The sequence below is a fragment of the Accipiter gentilis genome, chromosome 5 (assembly GCF_929443795.1).
Source record: "Accipiter gentilis chromosome 5, bAccGen1.1, whole genome shotgun sequence".
In the NCBI taxonomy this organism is placed as follows: domain Eukaryota; kingdom Metazoa; phylum Chordata; class Aves; order Accipitriformes; family Accipitridae; genus Astur; species Astur gentilis.
Genome location: NC_064884.1, coordinates 36,452,074 through 36,469,081, shown reverse-complemented (window position 1 = coordinate 36,469,081; position 17,008 = coordinate 36,452,074). Strand labels below are relative to the sequence as shown.

Genomic DNA, 17,008 nt, shown 5'->3' with positions numbered 1-17,008 from the left:
ATGACCAGAAAGGATGAAATAGAAATGGAACCATGTATCATAGGTTTATTAGGGAAAAAAGTTATACTTCAAGACCATATATTTGGCACTGTACTGAAGCAAAAGCATGTGAGAACAATTAAAATGTTAAAACCCAAATCACCATGAAAACCAAAATGCTCTTTTAATCACTTTAGTTCCTTTTTTGTCCCCATACAATTTACAGTAACTACAGGAAGCAACTGAAAAGGTATTAGACCTACACTACATGTAAGCTGGAATGAGAGTGAGAGATGGACCAGAGACCAGATTTGTCCCCCAGGTATGCTGCTAACTCTCCTGTGCTGTCAGAATAGAGGGGGGGGGTGTGTGTGTCTTACTAACAAGAGCAAAGGCTGATGAGATGCTACGATGAAATGGTAAGACCATGAAAGTTACCGAGTAAACCATTAATGCTAGATTTCCCAGAAGGACTACTAAAATCCTATGTTATTGCAAGCTTCCAAATGTCTGCTAAAAAAGCCATCATTATACCTTTCATCCATGTCGGCTTTTGCTTTCTGGTCTGGATGGAAGAGATTTCAGAAGTACCCAGGATGGACCAAAGCCAAATGAGTTTCCTGCTAGTTGACTCTTGTATTGGTGGCTTGGGCTTCTTTTTGGAGGGCAAATAAGTTAAAAGCAGTTTCTAATCTGCAAGTTACTCATCCCATGCCTCCACACAGTGAAGTGAAAGGTACTGACAAGGAATAAATAACATACCAAGTAAGATGAGAATGGATTGAAGTAAAGTTGCACTAAAACTTTTAAATAGTAAAGGATAGAAAGTTTAAGTCGTGCTGATAAACTGCTGAATATGTGTTTTTGCTGGACTATACAGTGCCACTCTAACATGTATAGAGGGGTAGATTCCCATTGAATGTCCAGTCCAAAGGCTACCAAGGAAGTGGGGCATGGGTCTTTAATCAATAATTCAAATGTTAGCTCAACAGTACTCACAAGAAGAATACAGCTCTTTCCTTGGTTAATATATTGCGCATAGTAATATCTCAAAGAATTAACAGCACCTTTTACATAAAAATTCAAACCATATTTATCTAGTGAACAAGAAAATCTCAGCATCTCTAAGCAGTACTTCTGCAGATGTACAGTACTGTATTTATATAGATATAGATATACATATATCTCAGAGTGAATTTACACTGTGACCTGGTGATTAGTCCAGCAGTGGGTGAGCCCACAGGGTAAGTCTTCAGGAGAATATATTGCCTTTGGTGGGTGGCCAATTACATGGCACAATTGCATAGGGGAGCCCTGACAGGCAGCAAAGAACAGTTTAGCATCCCATTAAGCAAGCACAGCATGCTTAGGTCGTTCCTGCAAGATAAAGGAAACTTCCAAATTTTCATGGCTAATACAGTTCTAGTTTTCACAGGTCGCACACGTTGCAACCCCCTCTCCGTGCCTTAAAGACCCAGAGGAGGAAGGTAAGACTCCGAACTTATATCCTGTTGCCACTTCCAAGCAGAAATCAAGCAGCACCACAGATTTAGGCTGGTAAAGGGGGGACCATGTTTGGCTTCACGAGGGTTTCTTGAGCAGCTGGTCTTCACTGGTTTGCCTCATTTGTCTTTTTTTTTTTTTTTTTTTTCTTTTCCGAATCAGTTGCTCACAGTCCTCTGGTAGAAATCATTTGAAAAGCATGGTCTGCCTAAGACAGGAAAGCAGACTGCTACCATTTCCCTGGGATGGGCACACCGCACTCATACCAGCCAACATAGTAGTAGGGTGTTGTGTGTCCAATGCGTCCAAACGATACAGGCTCCTGGCGGTACTGGCGGTAATACCCTGTCAGGAGAAAAATGCCCGTTTGCATTTCAAAACAAAGACATAGTAATTTAACAAAAGTAACAGAGGCAGCGAGACTTAATCCCACAGCCCAAATGAAAACTTAGAAGCTTTTTGGTAGGGAGTTTTGTCAAAAGGGTATTTGCTAGCCCTGGTATTTGTCCTAGATCTTTCTTGAATCATTAAACTCTGGTCTTTTGTATTTCTTGTAGTTTTGATTGGTTTTACTGTTCAAAATCTCTTGAATTATTGTGTAATGCTATGGTGTGCCAAAGAGCTTCTGCATTTCACTTCAAAAGGTGGATATATTTCAGTTCTGTTTATGAAGTCTGTAAGCCAGTTTAAATATACAAAGGACTCTGGGGCAAAAAATACCATCAAATCGTATTATCTCATAGGGCTCAAGAGACTATCAACAAACATCAGCTTTTCACAAAAACAAAAAGGTATCATTTCATGCAGTAAATATGGAGTTAAGCCTTTTCTCCCCCTTTTTCTTCACCTTCAGAAAGAATGTGACTGGTTAAAGCATTAGAAGAGGTGCAGCATTCTTCTCCACATAGCTCGTGCACTGGAACATCTGAAAAACTCAAGTCTGGTGCCAATAATATAACTTCTGTGTGCTCTCTATCTCTGTCTCCTAGACCTAGTAATACACATCTGGATTAATCATCCCTCTTTTGAACTGAGAAATGCAGTACTTCCCAGTGATGTATAAATATCAGTGACTATTTACGTTTCTTCCTGGTAACGCCACCATGAAAAGAGTATCAACAAATAATTTAACATGGAAACCATTAAAGCCAATTGAATAATTTAATTCAATAGACTTATTGAAAAGATTAGCTGACTTTCACGATTGGGTCCATTCTGTGAAGCAAGCCATCACCCTCTTGGCTGAGCAGTTTACTCAGAGGAACTCCTTTAAGGTGAGAATTTTCACTCAGAGGGAGATATCTACCAGGTCAGAATAAAAGTCCTGCAGTCCGACTTTAAGTCACTAGACATACTCCTATGTGTTTTGCATTGAATGAAATGGCCAGAAACCATTTGCAAAAGCTGTATTTGCAAAGATGTAGCTGATTCTTTGTGGCATGTAGAAGAGTTTTTGCACCTCGATTCAATGAGGCAGGTCTTATAATTCTTATAATTAGGAGAAAGGTTTCATAGACCTATATAATTTTTTCTTTCTGTTTTTGCATTTTGTTCCTGTGAATTATTTCCATTACATGCCCCTCTCTTTCTGTCTCTCTCAATACCCACAAGGCCATCTGGGACTTTCATAACTTGTCAGCTAGGCCTGAGTACAACATTACCTCATCACCTACTGCATCACCTAGACTCCTCAGAGAGCTTCCAGCAGCCATGGACAAAGACCCCCATGCTGTGCTCTGCTGCCTACCCCTTAATCGTATGGATGGGATGACATGTACCTGGCCAGCAACCCACTCCCCCATTGCTGTACCTCGGATGGTGGGCAGGGCTTCAACGTATGACTGAGGTCCCGTTCTTCCGTCCAGGTGCGAATCCACAAACTGGCAGTGGTCCTCACCCCTTCCCCAGCTGTCCCCGATGCTGTAAAAGGTATCTGAAGGGTGATACAGACAGATTACTTGACTCAGCATTACTTTTGTTTGGGATGCTCTTCACCACCAGGAAAATACACATAGGAGAAAGCAGAAGTATTACAGTGACAAACACAGTATTACCAATGAACAATCAGTGGCTGGAAACAGGGAGAATGTTACCTTCGCAGTATGGAAGGGGAAATTATGGAAAAGAGAAATGGGTTAAAGGTCAGTAAGGAATAGTCCCCATTTTGCAAGTCCATGGACTCTCTGCACTGCAGGTGACAGGTGGAGGGAATTTCAACTGGACCGGTCATTTCAATATAGAATCATAGGATGGTTTAGGTTGGAAGGGACTTTAAAGATCATCTAGATCCAACCTCCCTGCCATGGACCGGGACACCTTCCAGTAGACCAGGTTGCTCAAAGCCCCAGCCAGCCTGGCCTTGAACACTTCCAGGGATGGGGCATCCACAGCTTCTCTGGGCAACCTGTTCCAGTGCCTCACCACCCTCACAGTGAAGAACTTCTTCTTTACATCTAATCTAAATCTACCCTCTTTCAGTTTAAAGCCATTACCCCTCGTCCTATCACTCCATGCCCTTGTACAAAGTCCCTGCCCATCTTTCCTGTAGGTCCCCTTTGGGTACTGCAAGGCTGCTGTAAGGTCTCCCCGGAGCCTTCCCTTCTCCAGGCTGAACAACCCCAACTCTCTCAGCCTGTCTTCACAGGAGAGGTGCTCCAGCCCTCTGATTATCTTCATGGCCCTCCTCTGAACTTGTTCTAACAGGTCCATGTCCTGCACTGCAATAAGTATAACACAGTAACACAATCTGAAAAGCCATTGAGATAAACCCAGTACCCCAGATCAACAATATGGAAAATTTTCTTCATTATGTCTCAGCAACTACACCCATATAAGAGCTACTGTTTACTCTTAGGAGTACTGCTCACCCAGTCACTGTAAGAGCAGTCTTTCCTTCAGTGTTGCCCACTTCGACCTGCCCTGGGGATCTCGGGTGAGTTGCTCTCTCGGACTGTGTGCAGCAGGGGCTCACCTGCCCATGGAGCAAGCATGGGACTTCCCAGGGAGACGTGTGGGGAGCAGCACTTTGTTTTCACAGTACAAAGCACGTTGCTTTCTCAGGATACAAACACACACAGGCTTTTCAAGGGAAACTTCCTCCTGTCCTCTGTCTAAAGAGCTCTGCTTAAAAGCTAATGCCCAGGGTGTGAGCGTAATGCAAAAAGCAGGGCAGCTTGGCTATCACATTGGACCTTTTCAAGAGAAGGACTCCCAGACAGACATCACACAATTCTTGCACAGATGAGGTGAAGAAAGCTAGATGACAAGTAATCGTATATCAGGAAATTAATCTTGGTGCGTACCTTTCAGGTCATCGCTGAGGTAAATCTTGTACCTTAAGGAGTTGCAAAGAACCACTCCTACAAACTTGCGGTACCAAGTTCGTTTCACATACTGCTTGCCACTGCAGTCTGAATAGGTGGGGTCGTATTTAAAAGTGAATGGGATCCAGATAGGCTCACCACCTTGGAGAAAAAAAAAATTGATATTAATGACAGACCTCAGCATTTCAGTCTGAGTTTTGCTGAGGTTAACACCTGATAATACATTTTACAAGAGATGCTGCAGCAGATTAATGCATGACTTTTCTATATCCAGAAATACTTCTTCAAGAACAAATATTATTAAAAAAAATTAAAAAGCAAGGGACTTCATTAAATCCCTTCTAGGCAGTAGACAATAATAACTTAAAATGATTAAAAAATCTGATTTCATGTACTGAATCACAGTTTTAAGCAAACAGTCTTACTGGTTTTAGTCAGACACCTTCTCTACCTAGAGAAGTCCAGAGCACTGCTGAAGAGGAGACTGCTTAATTGTATTGCAAAAGACTAAATATTCCTACTGGCTTACCTGAATGTTTGCTTTATACTAACCAAGACAATATAATTTCTTTTGAAACTGCTGCTGTAGTAATGTATATAGAATTACACAAAAAGCTTCCAATGTGATAACTGCTATTTTTCTCTATAGCTAGAGCACAAAGCCCTGCTTTTACTGTGCTATTTTGAGGTGGTTTACAAATGAGATTGAAAGTTTTTTCTGTTAGTCATTCTTCCTCCCTCTCACTAGGCACATGGACCAAATCCTGCAAAAGCTTGCATGTGAGAAGCAATCACTGATCAGCAATCCTCAAAACTCCACCGGTGTGGACACAAATGTAACTGGACTGACTTTACACAATTAGTCACATGGTGAAAGGATTGCAGGATTTTGGCCATAGCTTTCTTTTTAGAATAAAACAATAAACTAGCTATTTCTTGAATGCAGCTGTATTGCTGTGAATAGTCTGCTTTTGTCCATCACTTTTGCCCACCTCCAAAAATCATGAAGGATAAACTCAGCATGTCCTGTAAGAGCTACGTTGGGTGTTCAGAAGCTCTTCATTTCCACAGGTTCCCAGAGCTCTGCCACCTCTTTTTGGTCTATCTTATGTCTACTACTGCAGCCACACAAAAATATTTTCACTTTGTCCAGTCGAAGCAGAAACTACAAGCACAAAAGCCATCGCCTTCCAACAACCCTTTTCCATGAACAGACCCACAAAATAACTGACAGCAAAAAACCTGAAGGTGACTGGGGACATGGGAAGGCCACCACTCTCAGAAGCCTCCCACCCTGACCGCCAGAGACGCAGTGTGCTCTGCAGTATCCGCGCACCATCAGAGACATCTGAGAGGACACGGAAAAACCAGACTAACAAGCGTAATAAGACACAGAAGGAAGCGAGACACTGGACATTGTTTTCATGAACAATGTAGTCAAAAAGCCCCAGAACCAACCATTTGAACTGCTTAGGAAAGCTGACAGAGCATAATAACCATGAGGTCTTTTTTCCAGCATCTCTTCCAAGAGCACGTGCCGCCTGGGGTTACCCTACCAACATACGTCGGCAAGGTTGGTCCCAGCACCAGGAAATCAGCTCTTCTGATTAGGGGCTGAATTGGCTTACTGCAAATTTGGAAATGCAAAGCAAGCTCAGCAGCTTCGTGGCATATCATTCAGGTCAATAAGAAATTCCTGAATTTTTTAGTATTTATAAAGGCATGATGAGTAGTACAGATGAGCATAACAGCTAAAGATAGGAAAACCTGATCCCGCTGTTCAAGCTATGCTCAGGCAACAGAAGGACACAGATACAGAAGTAATGTAGTTCAGTGCTTATTACTAAGCAATTAAAGCTGTTGCACCAGCCAAAAAATGGGCCAAAATCAAGTGCTTATTCTGACATATCTTTACACATTTTCTTTTCAAAGACCAGAATAAGGTGTTCTAAGAAAGAAAATGTTTTGTGAATTAGCACAATGAATTACTACCTGTTCCTGCTTAAAACTGTAACTCAAACTGCGAGTTAATATGCTTCTAAAGCCTATATTGTAACTGTTTTGCACAGGTTTTATGCGCTTCATAAAAGAAACAGCAGAATAAGACTTACCAGGTGGTCTGACAATGAGGAGGGGATTGTCTAGAAGAATGAAACAAATAAAAAATTTAATATTTTGTTCCAAACCTTGCTTTATAATATGAAACATACAGTGTCACTCAAGAGAATGTCAGTTGCAGAGTAACTGCCTTTAGCTACATCATGAATTTGTGATTTATATGTCTTTTCAATTTGCAGAGCTAAGGAGTGTTTGTTATTCCACTGTTTTTCTCAGTTGATGAAACTTGCCACAGGATTGTATATTTATTCTGATACTGTAAAAACCCTACTGGATTAGTATCAAAGTTTAAAGACAGCTTTGAAACAGATTTCCTCTTTTCAGAAGATCTTCAGAGCAGTAGAACAGTTTCTGAATATATATAGTGTAAGTCACACCTGCAGGCCTACCTTCCAAAGGGAAACGTAACCTACATCTTGTACACCAATCTCAGTCTCAGACATCCATCATGTTTAGCACGGTTGTTTAGAGCTATTCAAAAATATGTGAAATTTATCATTTTAAACTCTTTTTGTCATAGTGGCAGAATTTTTGCAGGAGCTTCTCCTTGCTTGAAATACTCTTTTCTTCTAAATAAAGAAGGTTGGAATAGGTGTGGCATAAGGATAACAAAACAAAATGATCTAATGCATTAGCTTGTATTCATTACGTTGCAGTTTCTGTCATCTCTTAACTAGCCCTTATGGTACAGGAGACACCTGAAGAAAAAGCATGATGCTTGTCTATTGATGGGGAAGAAAAATTCCAGGGAGTTTTTACAGTTTGATGAAAGAAAACTATGGTTTTCTGTTCTCTTCAGTGTCCTACCAGTGGTAAGATTGAACATTTTCAATAAGCTGCTTGAACCTATGAAGCCATTCTTTACTGAATATTCCCATCAGCTCAAACCTTTCAGTTGCACTAGAAGAGCCCTCTGAACTAGCATTTTCTCTCTCTTCTGACTTATTTCATCACTGTAACTATACCACCTGGCTTTAGATTTAGCAACTGCTTTTGTACTTGTGCCAGCTGGAAAGCCACCTTTGGCCACATGAGAAATGAAAGATCAGTGCTGCAAATAAAACTTTAAATTTGGTGGATTTAGCCTGTTAAATAAATCTCACAAGGTGGCTGATTTTGGGTGGGAAAACTAGGCCCACACACTGGCAGCCAGCTAATCAGCTAATCAACTTCTTGCAAGATACAGCACAGAATCATAGAATCATTCAGGTTGGAAAAGACCTTTCAGATCATCGAGTCCAACAGCAAACCTAACACTGCCAGGTCCACCAGTAAACCATGTCCCTGAGCACCACTTCTACAGGTCTTTTCAATACCTCCAGGGATGGTGACTCAACCGCTTCTCTGGGCAGCCTGTTCCAATGCCTGTCAACCCTTCAGTGAAGAAATTTTTCCTAATATCCAATCTAAACCTTCCCTGCCGCAACTTGAGGCCATTTCCTCTCATCCCATCTCCAGCCACCTGACGGAAGAGACCAGCACCCACCTCACTACAACCCCCCTTCAGGCAGTTGTAGAGAGTGATGAGGTCTCCCCTCAGCCTCCTCTTCTCCAGGTTAAACAGCCCCAGTTCCCTCAGCCGCTCCTCATAAGCCTTGTGCTCCACATGCTCCAGCACCTCAATGTCTTTCCTGTAGTGAGAGGCCCAAAACTGAACATAGGACTGGAGGCGCGGCCTCACCAATGTTCAGTACAGGGGGACAACCACCTCCTGCCACACTATTTCTGATGCAGGCCAGGATGCTGTTGGCCTTCTTGGCCACCTGGGCACACTGTCCTATTTGTCCAATGTTAAATATTATGCTTGGATTTATACTTGAGCTTCCTAATCCTTTAAAAAGAAATCTGAATATGTTATGCAGGACCATTTACTTATCTTTCATTTTTGTCTCCCTTCTGTGAAGACTGACTTCCATAGTTCTGAAGCAAGAACTACAGGGTGAAGTCAAATGAGCAAAGGCAGAGACTGCATAAACCCCCTGTTGTGAAAAGGGTAAAATTTGCAAGAGACAGCAGACCTTTCGCTCAAATAAAGACTGAAACATTTTTCCTCTATTATTCAGTGGAGTCATTGGCCTCTGGCTCAATGGAAGAAGAAGTAGAAGAAGAAGAAGAAGAAGAAGAAATGGGTAAAAATAGCTCCTGTAACGTACTATTTTTAGAAGGGGGCGTTGCTCTTTAATGCGCTATTAGCCCTGTGAAAGAGCAGCACGCCTTGTCAAAAAAAAGAACAGAGAGCTTTTGCCCATCTGATGGAACAATTGTTTCCTATATTTCTTCCAAAGACAACCACTTCCAACTGTTCAGCTGTTCACAATTAGGAAGCTAATTTACTAAATGTTTGGTCAATCAATCAAAGACATTAAACTTCCCATTGCTTCTGTATTGTTGAACATTAGTAGTCTTTCTTATTTTAAATTCAACTTCCTCTTCCTGTGAAGGTCACTTTAACATCACTTATATTTTCATAGGGGCATTAGGAGTGCGTATTATTTCCCTAGCTTTACTGAAAACAAGTAATTAACCTAAAAAAAAAAATCTCAAAGCAGCAAGTTCAGGATAATCACCATTATTACTGTTCTGTTTTCAGTCACTGCCCTGCCACATCTGTTAATAGGAACTTAATTTTGAGATGAAAATAAAAAGCAAAGCGTACCAGATTCTGTGATAAATGAGACTGAAGAACTAACAGGTCCATAACCAAAGGGATTCTTTGCTTGGACTTTAAAATAATACCTGAAAGAAAAAGAGAAGGAAAATAAGACTAAAACATTGATTCCACTGCAATGGCTAAATTATAAATAATACTAAAACAGGATGAGAATCAAACCAGCAGAATTCCACTGAGTTCAGGTGTCCTTTGCATTAAATGGATTTGGATACTAAGCAGGGATACGAGCTGGCTGTTACAGACAAATTTCTCCTTTTTGCAATTGCTTCCATGCATATTTTTGGATCATTTATTTATATCATCCCCCTTCCAAAAACCACACACAACTACATCCACTTTATATGAAACAACCAATAACAATAGACTAAAAGAAAAAGTTGCAAGGAAATTAAATTCTGATCTCAGGAACAGTTTTAAACCAGATTAACTTCTACAAAAGCAGTGGTGTAAACCGCAAACTAAAACTGGATCAGCTTTATATGAGATCAGAAGCTAAGCTTTTGACCCTTCTGTAAAAACTCTAGCAGCTTTAAAGATCACAATACTTGAGTAATATGAGAAAGCTTCACATGTTGCCTTATTGATTCCCCCAAAGTATTTCAATCACATGCTTAACTCGAAGCACATGACTCACAACTAGACCTCCATTCTTTGCTCAACAGAAGCAAAATTATCCTCACCCTTAGAGAAGAATATGTGTAAGCACAGTTTTAGTTCATTTCCAAATGCAATGATTTTTAGTTGATGTCTACTCTTGACATTTTTTTCCCAGATTAATGTTTTCTTCTTTTCCTTTTATCTTTTTATCCAGTCCAGCAGAAACCAATTAGAATGGAAGATTACTGTAAAAATTTCCAGCACAGCATTTTCAAAGTGCCTGAGTTTAGGTTTTCCTTTCTTGCCTGCTTGCTCAATTTCATTCTTGTAAAGAAATTAATAATATAAAAAAAAAAAATTACTGCACCTCTGGAATATCCACATAGCATTTGGATCTTGATTTAGCCTCTCATTCAAAAGTAGATATCTCCAAAAGCTCCATACGTGACCCACATAACAGCGCAAATGCTTACTTGTAGGGCTGGTTGCCACTGAGCGCTGGATTACCTCCCATGGCAATATCCCACCCAACTGGTAGGCTTGACACTCCTCAGCTGGTGAAAGTGAGCCTGCCCCATTAAAACCATCAGCCTGCTCTTGGTGGCAAAGCTCTCCCCACCCTGCACAGAAACCTGCCAGTGCTGCTCCGCTTGCATGGCCCATGCTGGGCTGAGACGGCGTGGTTCATAGCAAACGCGGCCTGATGTCCCCAGAAGCTATTGCCACCTGGCGCAGTTTATGCACCAAGCATGGACACTATCCGTATTAAAAACTTCACTCCCCTTTCTTCCCTTCTGTCCACAGGAGATGACAGTAGCCCTTGCAACGTACAAGCATAACGTGGTTTAATACCACCTAAGATGCTCATGCTTTACAGCCTAGCCTGCAGCAGGAAAATTCAACACAATCCTGTTGCAGGAACTTTGCTGGCTTTAGTCTGCCACTCAGTTTTTGCCATGTACACTTTCTTGTACCATCAGACGTATCTGTTCCTCAAGGACTTAGCCACAGAACAGGGCCCGGAGGTCGCTCCTGAAAGGACCCTCTCTAGCCTAAGCCCCAGCCAAGTACACGTGAAATCATTCACAACAATAAATCAGAGGGGATCCGGCTGAACCAGCCCTTTGGCAAAGGTGAATCTCTTTTTTCATTAAAAGGAACATCATTTTTCAAGCAAAGTGAACTGCTTCGTCTCAAAATCAAACTGATCTCTATGAAAAGGCTGAAAAGATGTGCAAATAACACCCACTTCTTCAGCAGAAGGGTGGCAGTCATGTGAACACTGGGTTTTGCCATGAAGCAAGACGGTTATCTCCAGGGTATGTGCCAGGCTATCTTGTTCACTCCGTAAAAATTACAGGCAGATCCTCTAGGTGAGACTGATGTGGAAGCTACAGGAATTGAAATACTCTGGGCTTCATCTGTGGCACGAGCTTCACCTCGTATCTGCGCCAGACCTGGAGCACATGCATGGACAGACCCTCTGCGAGACACATTCCCACCCCTGCGTGGGGGACGTGCCCCCGTCCCTGCTGTGTCCCACAGCTGACACCAGAAACCAGCTCCAGTCCTGCTTTCTGTAGCCTGTTCTGCCTGTAATTAACGACTATACAATGCTCACAAATGACTCACGGCTTTCTTTTAAAAGACACACACACTGTGGCAAAAAGAAAGCACGTTAAATAGCGAAATCTAGCAAGGCTGTGCTTTTTGCTCATGCCTAGCACAGTCCTCTTGCTGGCATAAATATTTGCCCGTGGTTTTAACTATTGACCTTGATTTCTTGACCGCAGCTTCTGAGGGTTTAGCATGGCTAGAGAAAGAGGAGAGGGGAGGCAAAAAGCCTCCAGTGTGCTCCTCTACTTCTGGCCACCTGAGCAGAGCATGGCAGCCCGAGCACTTCTTTAATCCCCTGAGTTGCCAACGCTCTCATGGGACACCTGCATCCATCCACACCTTCTTCACCCACTCGCACCTTCTCCACCTGGATCAGGGCAGGGGCCGGTGGCACAAGGCTGACCACAGGGATGGGACACAGGGCAGCAATCCCTCACTCTGGCTCACAAAACAGCTGCAACTCAGCACCAAGCTGTACTGACTTAGCCCAGCGCTTGGCGTAACTACTTCAGAAGAGCAGGAGAAAAATGTTTTCCAGCCCACATCTTTTCCATAATGCTTCAAAGCATAGTGAAAACATCTATACGGATGCCTGACTTCCCACTGCTTCCAAAGAGGCATGATCAGATACCACAGTGGCACCTTCTGAGCAACCCTTTCAATGCATTTCATACGTGTGTATTAATGCCAGCTTCAAAACATTCCCATGAGGTACGTAAGTCCAATGATCCACATCTGAAATAGGAGTGAGCAGCCCAAGAACCTTGTGCACCTACTTAAGTAGGGAAAACCATACAGTTTTGTACCTAATGCGTAATGCAGGAACTGATTATCTACACAGTCAGGGCAACTGTGTGCTCAGGGGTTCTGTTATGTACATAGAGGCCTGTCTGGGACACGATTGTTCAAACTGCCTGCCTGACTGTCTGGAAAAAACAGCGATGAAGTTCTGAGCACATTTCTCTTTGCTAAATTGGAAAATTAGTTCCTAAGCCTTTATGTACACAAGAAGCCTCTAGTTGTGCCAGAAAGAGAGCCAGGTCTCATGACTTGCTGACCTGTGATTTAAACACAGACGATGCTATAATTGCTGTACTAAGAATGTCAATAAAATAATGCAGTCAGGATATATTTCTTTCTCAGACATGACAAATAAAAAAGAAATTGCCAAAGCCTTTCTAGGTCCAGGCATCTGACATTTTCATTAGTCAGAATCCTTCAGCTGATGAATTTGCCAGGAATTCTCAGATCAGCATAACTCAAGTGTTCTTCACCACAAAAATATATGAAAAAAATTTGTAATATATACATTGATTGTGCTTTGATTACACTTTGCTTAGGCAGAATTGCAATGAATTGTTACCAATAGGCACAGAAGAATCACAACTGCAACAGATGCAATACCGTTCGTAGTTAAGTTTCAATACAGACAAGAAAAAAAAAGCTTTTCCTCCAAAGAATAAACCACCTTTGAGATTTTATATACCACTTCCACTGACATGTCAAGGAAGGACATAGTAAACTGTAATGGGGCAATGAAAATGTAGTATTTTTATTCATTTAGACGATATGACTAATCACATCACCATACCTGTCACTTGATTTTACGACTTAATTCAAGGTGTCTCCCTTCTGTTGGAATTAAATAGCTGGCACTCGCAGCCACAAAGTGAGATAATCACTCAGCACGCCAATTAGGGAAGCAGCTGCTTTAAAAAACATTAGCTAGCTGTAAAATCCTTGTTGCGGCCTCTCCAAAGGCATGCCTGCACGGACGCCCAGCCCCGTGCCCCATCCCACGGCAGGATGCGACGGCGGGACGCCCGCCGGCCGCGGGACGCGGTGGCCCGTGCCGCAGTCCACACATGCTGCAGGTGGCCGGGCAGGAGCCGCAGCACCGCAACCGTGTGCCAGCCACGAGGACGGTGGGACGGGTGGTGCTGGACCACCGTCGGAGCTGGGTGAGAGCCAGGGCGGGCGCGCAGAGGGCACGCACAGAGCACGCGGCCGCTGCTCGCCGGAGGGCAACCGGCGTGCCGGAGCCGGTGTCTGGCAGGGAGAGACATGCGCTGCCTGGGAAGGCGGGGGGACGAGGCGGTGTGGTGGTACCCCACAGACCCAACGTCCAGCAAGTGGTGGATGAAGGGGAGGGAGTTGGGAAGGACGGGCAGGTTTCCTCCCGCGAGCACGTGGAGAGGGCAGCAGAGGCCCCCTCCTACAACTGCACCGCACCTCCAGAAGAAAAACCCATAAATCAGCTGCCTGCGGGCTCACAAGCTAGTGCAAAGTGTCTCCTTCCATCCAAAACAGCCTAGCACTACATCTGTCATGAAAGTTTACAGCAAATATTATAACAAGACACCAGAGCAGAGCTGGAAGAGGAGCTTCCTACACAGCTCATGTGAGGTAGCTATGTGCCACACAGGTCTACCGCTTGCACAGGACAAGGGCTTCATTGACATCTTACCTCTTCTGTGCTGCTCTGGTGATACACTGCAGCCAGCTGTGGCTGATGCTGCTTGTTGGACATATTGTGGCTTTGCTTTAATGGAGATATGGAGAGGAAACAGAAATTTTTGGTGCATCTGATCCCCGGAGCCAGAAGATCCAGGCTCTGTTTGCAGTTGTGAGCCTTGAGTAAATTTTTGAGAACCTCCTATGAAATGTTCTGTACAACACTGGAATTGGTAGCTGGTACTGTGGGATCAAAATGTCCCTCAAGGGAACAAAACCCAAGTGGACAGGGAAGAAGATTCAATAAGACACGGAGTTATGGTGGTAAAGGACAGTGGTTTAAGTCATGAGACTTCCACCAGGCACTAACACAGCTTTCCTGCAAAAAGGCAGGAAAAAGCCTAATGATACTTAAGAAGGACATCGAAATGTCTATGACAAGGATTATGTTTGTGGCTGCGGGAACCTGCATTTAGTGGTTGAGTGGATGCTGTCCAGCCCTCTGCATCAGTCTTCTGTGACGGCTGAGAATTAAGTTTAGGGAAAGGACATTGTCAAAGCTGCTGTTCTTAAGATTTAATAAGGTTTAAAGTTATTTTAGCATTTACATTCACACGTCAAAAGGAAGCTGCTCCTGTGCCCACTGAAGCTGACTGGAGTTTTGCTAATGGAAAAACTTCCACTTCTCAAATGGAGGTTAGATCAGGCCTCGGAAGAAAACTTATGACATGGGTTAAACATAGACTTCTGTTTTGTTTGTAAAACCTAAACACCAGGCAGATTTTTCCAGGACATGTTGACAGCTTCAAATCTTCCCTGGGGCTGACTTCTGCCAAGATGCCAGATATTTCTCATTTCTGATATGCCATGCATGCCACAAGACTGCACCACCAATAGCCCCTCATGGGACGCCCAGCAGTCAATAGCATCTGCATACAGTAACTCTGACTTAATCAGATATTTCTCACAAAATGCACTAACAAAGCAAACACAAATTTTTTAGGCTAACTTCAGATTTCACGCCATATTTTCTTAATTAGCAAGGGGTCTTTTCCCAGTGGTTAGGGAGTTATTTTTAAGACCAAAAAAACCTGCAATCAATCCACTCTGTAGATTTGGAGAATGTAAGTAGGATTGGCTGATACACACAATTTCTCTGTTGTAAAGAATGCTCCTTCTCGACCACAGACCCCACATGAAGCCTTTATTGCCTTCACAGAGCATACGACAGAGGCCAATGGGTTATAACATTCTTCAGTAAGATGCTGGGGAAATAATATGCTTAAAACAAACAGCACTTGCTTGAATCTCCCTACCTTGAAACAGAACCGTAATATTCGACATGGGAGTTACTAGGTTCATGGAGATGCATGAACCTACAACCTTGCTGTTCCTATAAAACTCCATTCCAATACAGTCAAATTGTGACCTTCTGAAGCCTGGAGTTAACGTACGTCTCAGCAGATGTATCACAGGTTGGCAGCTCAATTCCCACCTATTCCCCTGCACCGAGCGTGGCTGGGACAGCGGCTGCAGGGCTCCTGGGTGCTTTCACTGCAACCGCTTTTTCTGGTGACTTGGAGTCCTTGAGATGTTGGGCACACTGGCCTTCGCCACTGTCTTTGGGGCAGCAGGAGAGGGAGACTTGAGTGAAAGACAGGGAAGAAGTGAGGAGTTGCAGCTAGAAGGTAGAAATGGAAGAGAAGCAAGAGATGGAGGAGCCTGGCCAGGGGAAGCTTGGGTACACAGGCAATGCCTCCCTGGCCTGTGTGGGGGACAGGGTGAGAGTAGAGGAGCAAAAACTGGTGAAGGATAAAAGGATTGGGGGTTTACAGGACTCTGGGATGTGGAGGCAGGAACTGGGACTAGCGGCAGGAGGAGAGAGGTTTAGGGAAAAAGGTGTCCTCAAGTCACAAGGACGTGGATGTACAAAGGCGGGATGGGCTGAATCCACTTCCCTCACTATCTAGGAACAGAGTTTAGGAGATCTCAGACCTCTTCCATCTTGTTATAACAGGCGAAACCCACAGATAAACTGTGCCCCATACCTCCCTCCATACGTTTGTAACAAGGGCACTAGCAGATGCAGAGCATACAATTGCAGCTCTCTACTGTGCAAGTAATATTGCTTTAATGCACCATGAACCACTCTAAAGGACTTTCACTGAGGTTTAGATTATTAAACTTCAGAATAGGTTGCCTTTTTTTATCTCTTGGATATGTAAGAAAAAGCCTCATGAAGTGTGTGACTGACAGCACTGCAGACAGAACAGGAGAGGAGAAGATGGCACAAAGTTTTTCCTGTAACATCTTATTTCTGTTTTTTTAACTCTTTGAGTGTCCTGTGTGTGCTTATCCTGCCTCTCCATACACCTTTTGCTTGCTAATTTCCCAGGTCTTTGATGCTGCAGGTGTCCTCTGGTGGACATGTCCCTGGTGCACCTGCCTAAGGAACCACTGCTGAAGCTGCTCCGGCGCTGGCTCTCCCAAAGAGATGCCATGTCCTCAGAACTCTTTGGTTGGAGGGAGATCTCCAGGGAGGAGACAGGGGAGCAGCACCCACTTCTTAACAGATACTGTGATTTCTTGGTGCTTGGGTGTTTCAGGCCCAGCAGGAGCAGCTGCAGGGGCAAGGCGTGTGTGAGTCTATGCTAAAGCCAGGGCTGTGCAGAGAAGCACTGTAACGTGGTGAGAAAAAATATGCCTGGTCGTATTTGAGACCCAAATGCTACACTGCACTCATTTT

General features: G+C 43.4%; 1 protein-coding gene across 1 annotated transcript in view; it reads right to left on the bottom strand.

Moving 5' to 3' along the window:
• Nucleotides 1–572: 572 nt before the first annotated feature.
• Nucleotides 573–17,008, bottom strand: part of FNDC1 (fibronectin type III domain containing 1) — a 74,560-nt gene continuing 58,124 nt past the window's right edge. Inside the window, exons 16-20 of the mRNA XM_049801629.1 lie at nucleotides 9,580–9,659; nucleotides 6,917–6,946; nucleotides 4,785–4,946; nucleotides 3,293–3,415; nucleotides 573–1,827 (exon numbers count right to left, since the gene is read on the bottom strand). Coding sequence (XP_049657586.1) covers nucleotides 1,712–1,827; nucleotides 3,293–3,415; nucleotides 4,785–4,946; nucleotides 6,917–6,946; nucleotides 9,580–9,659 — 511 coding nt within the window. The 3' untranslated portion in view covers nucleotides 573–1,711. The remainder of the gene's footprint in view (nucleotides 1,828–3,292; nucleotides 3,416–4,784; nucleotides 4,947–6,916; nucleotides 6,947–9,579; nucleotides 9,660–17,008) is intronic.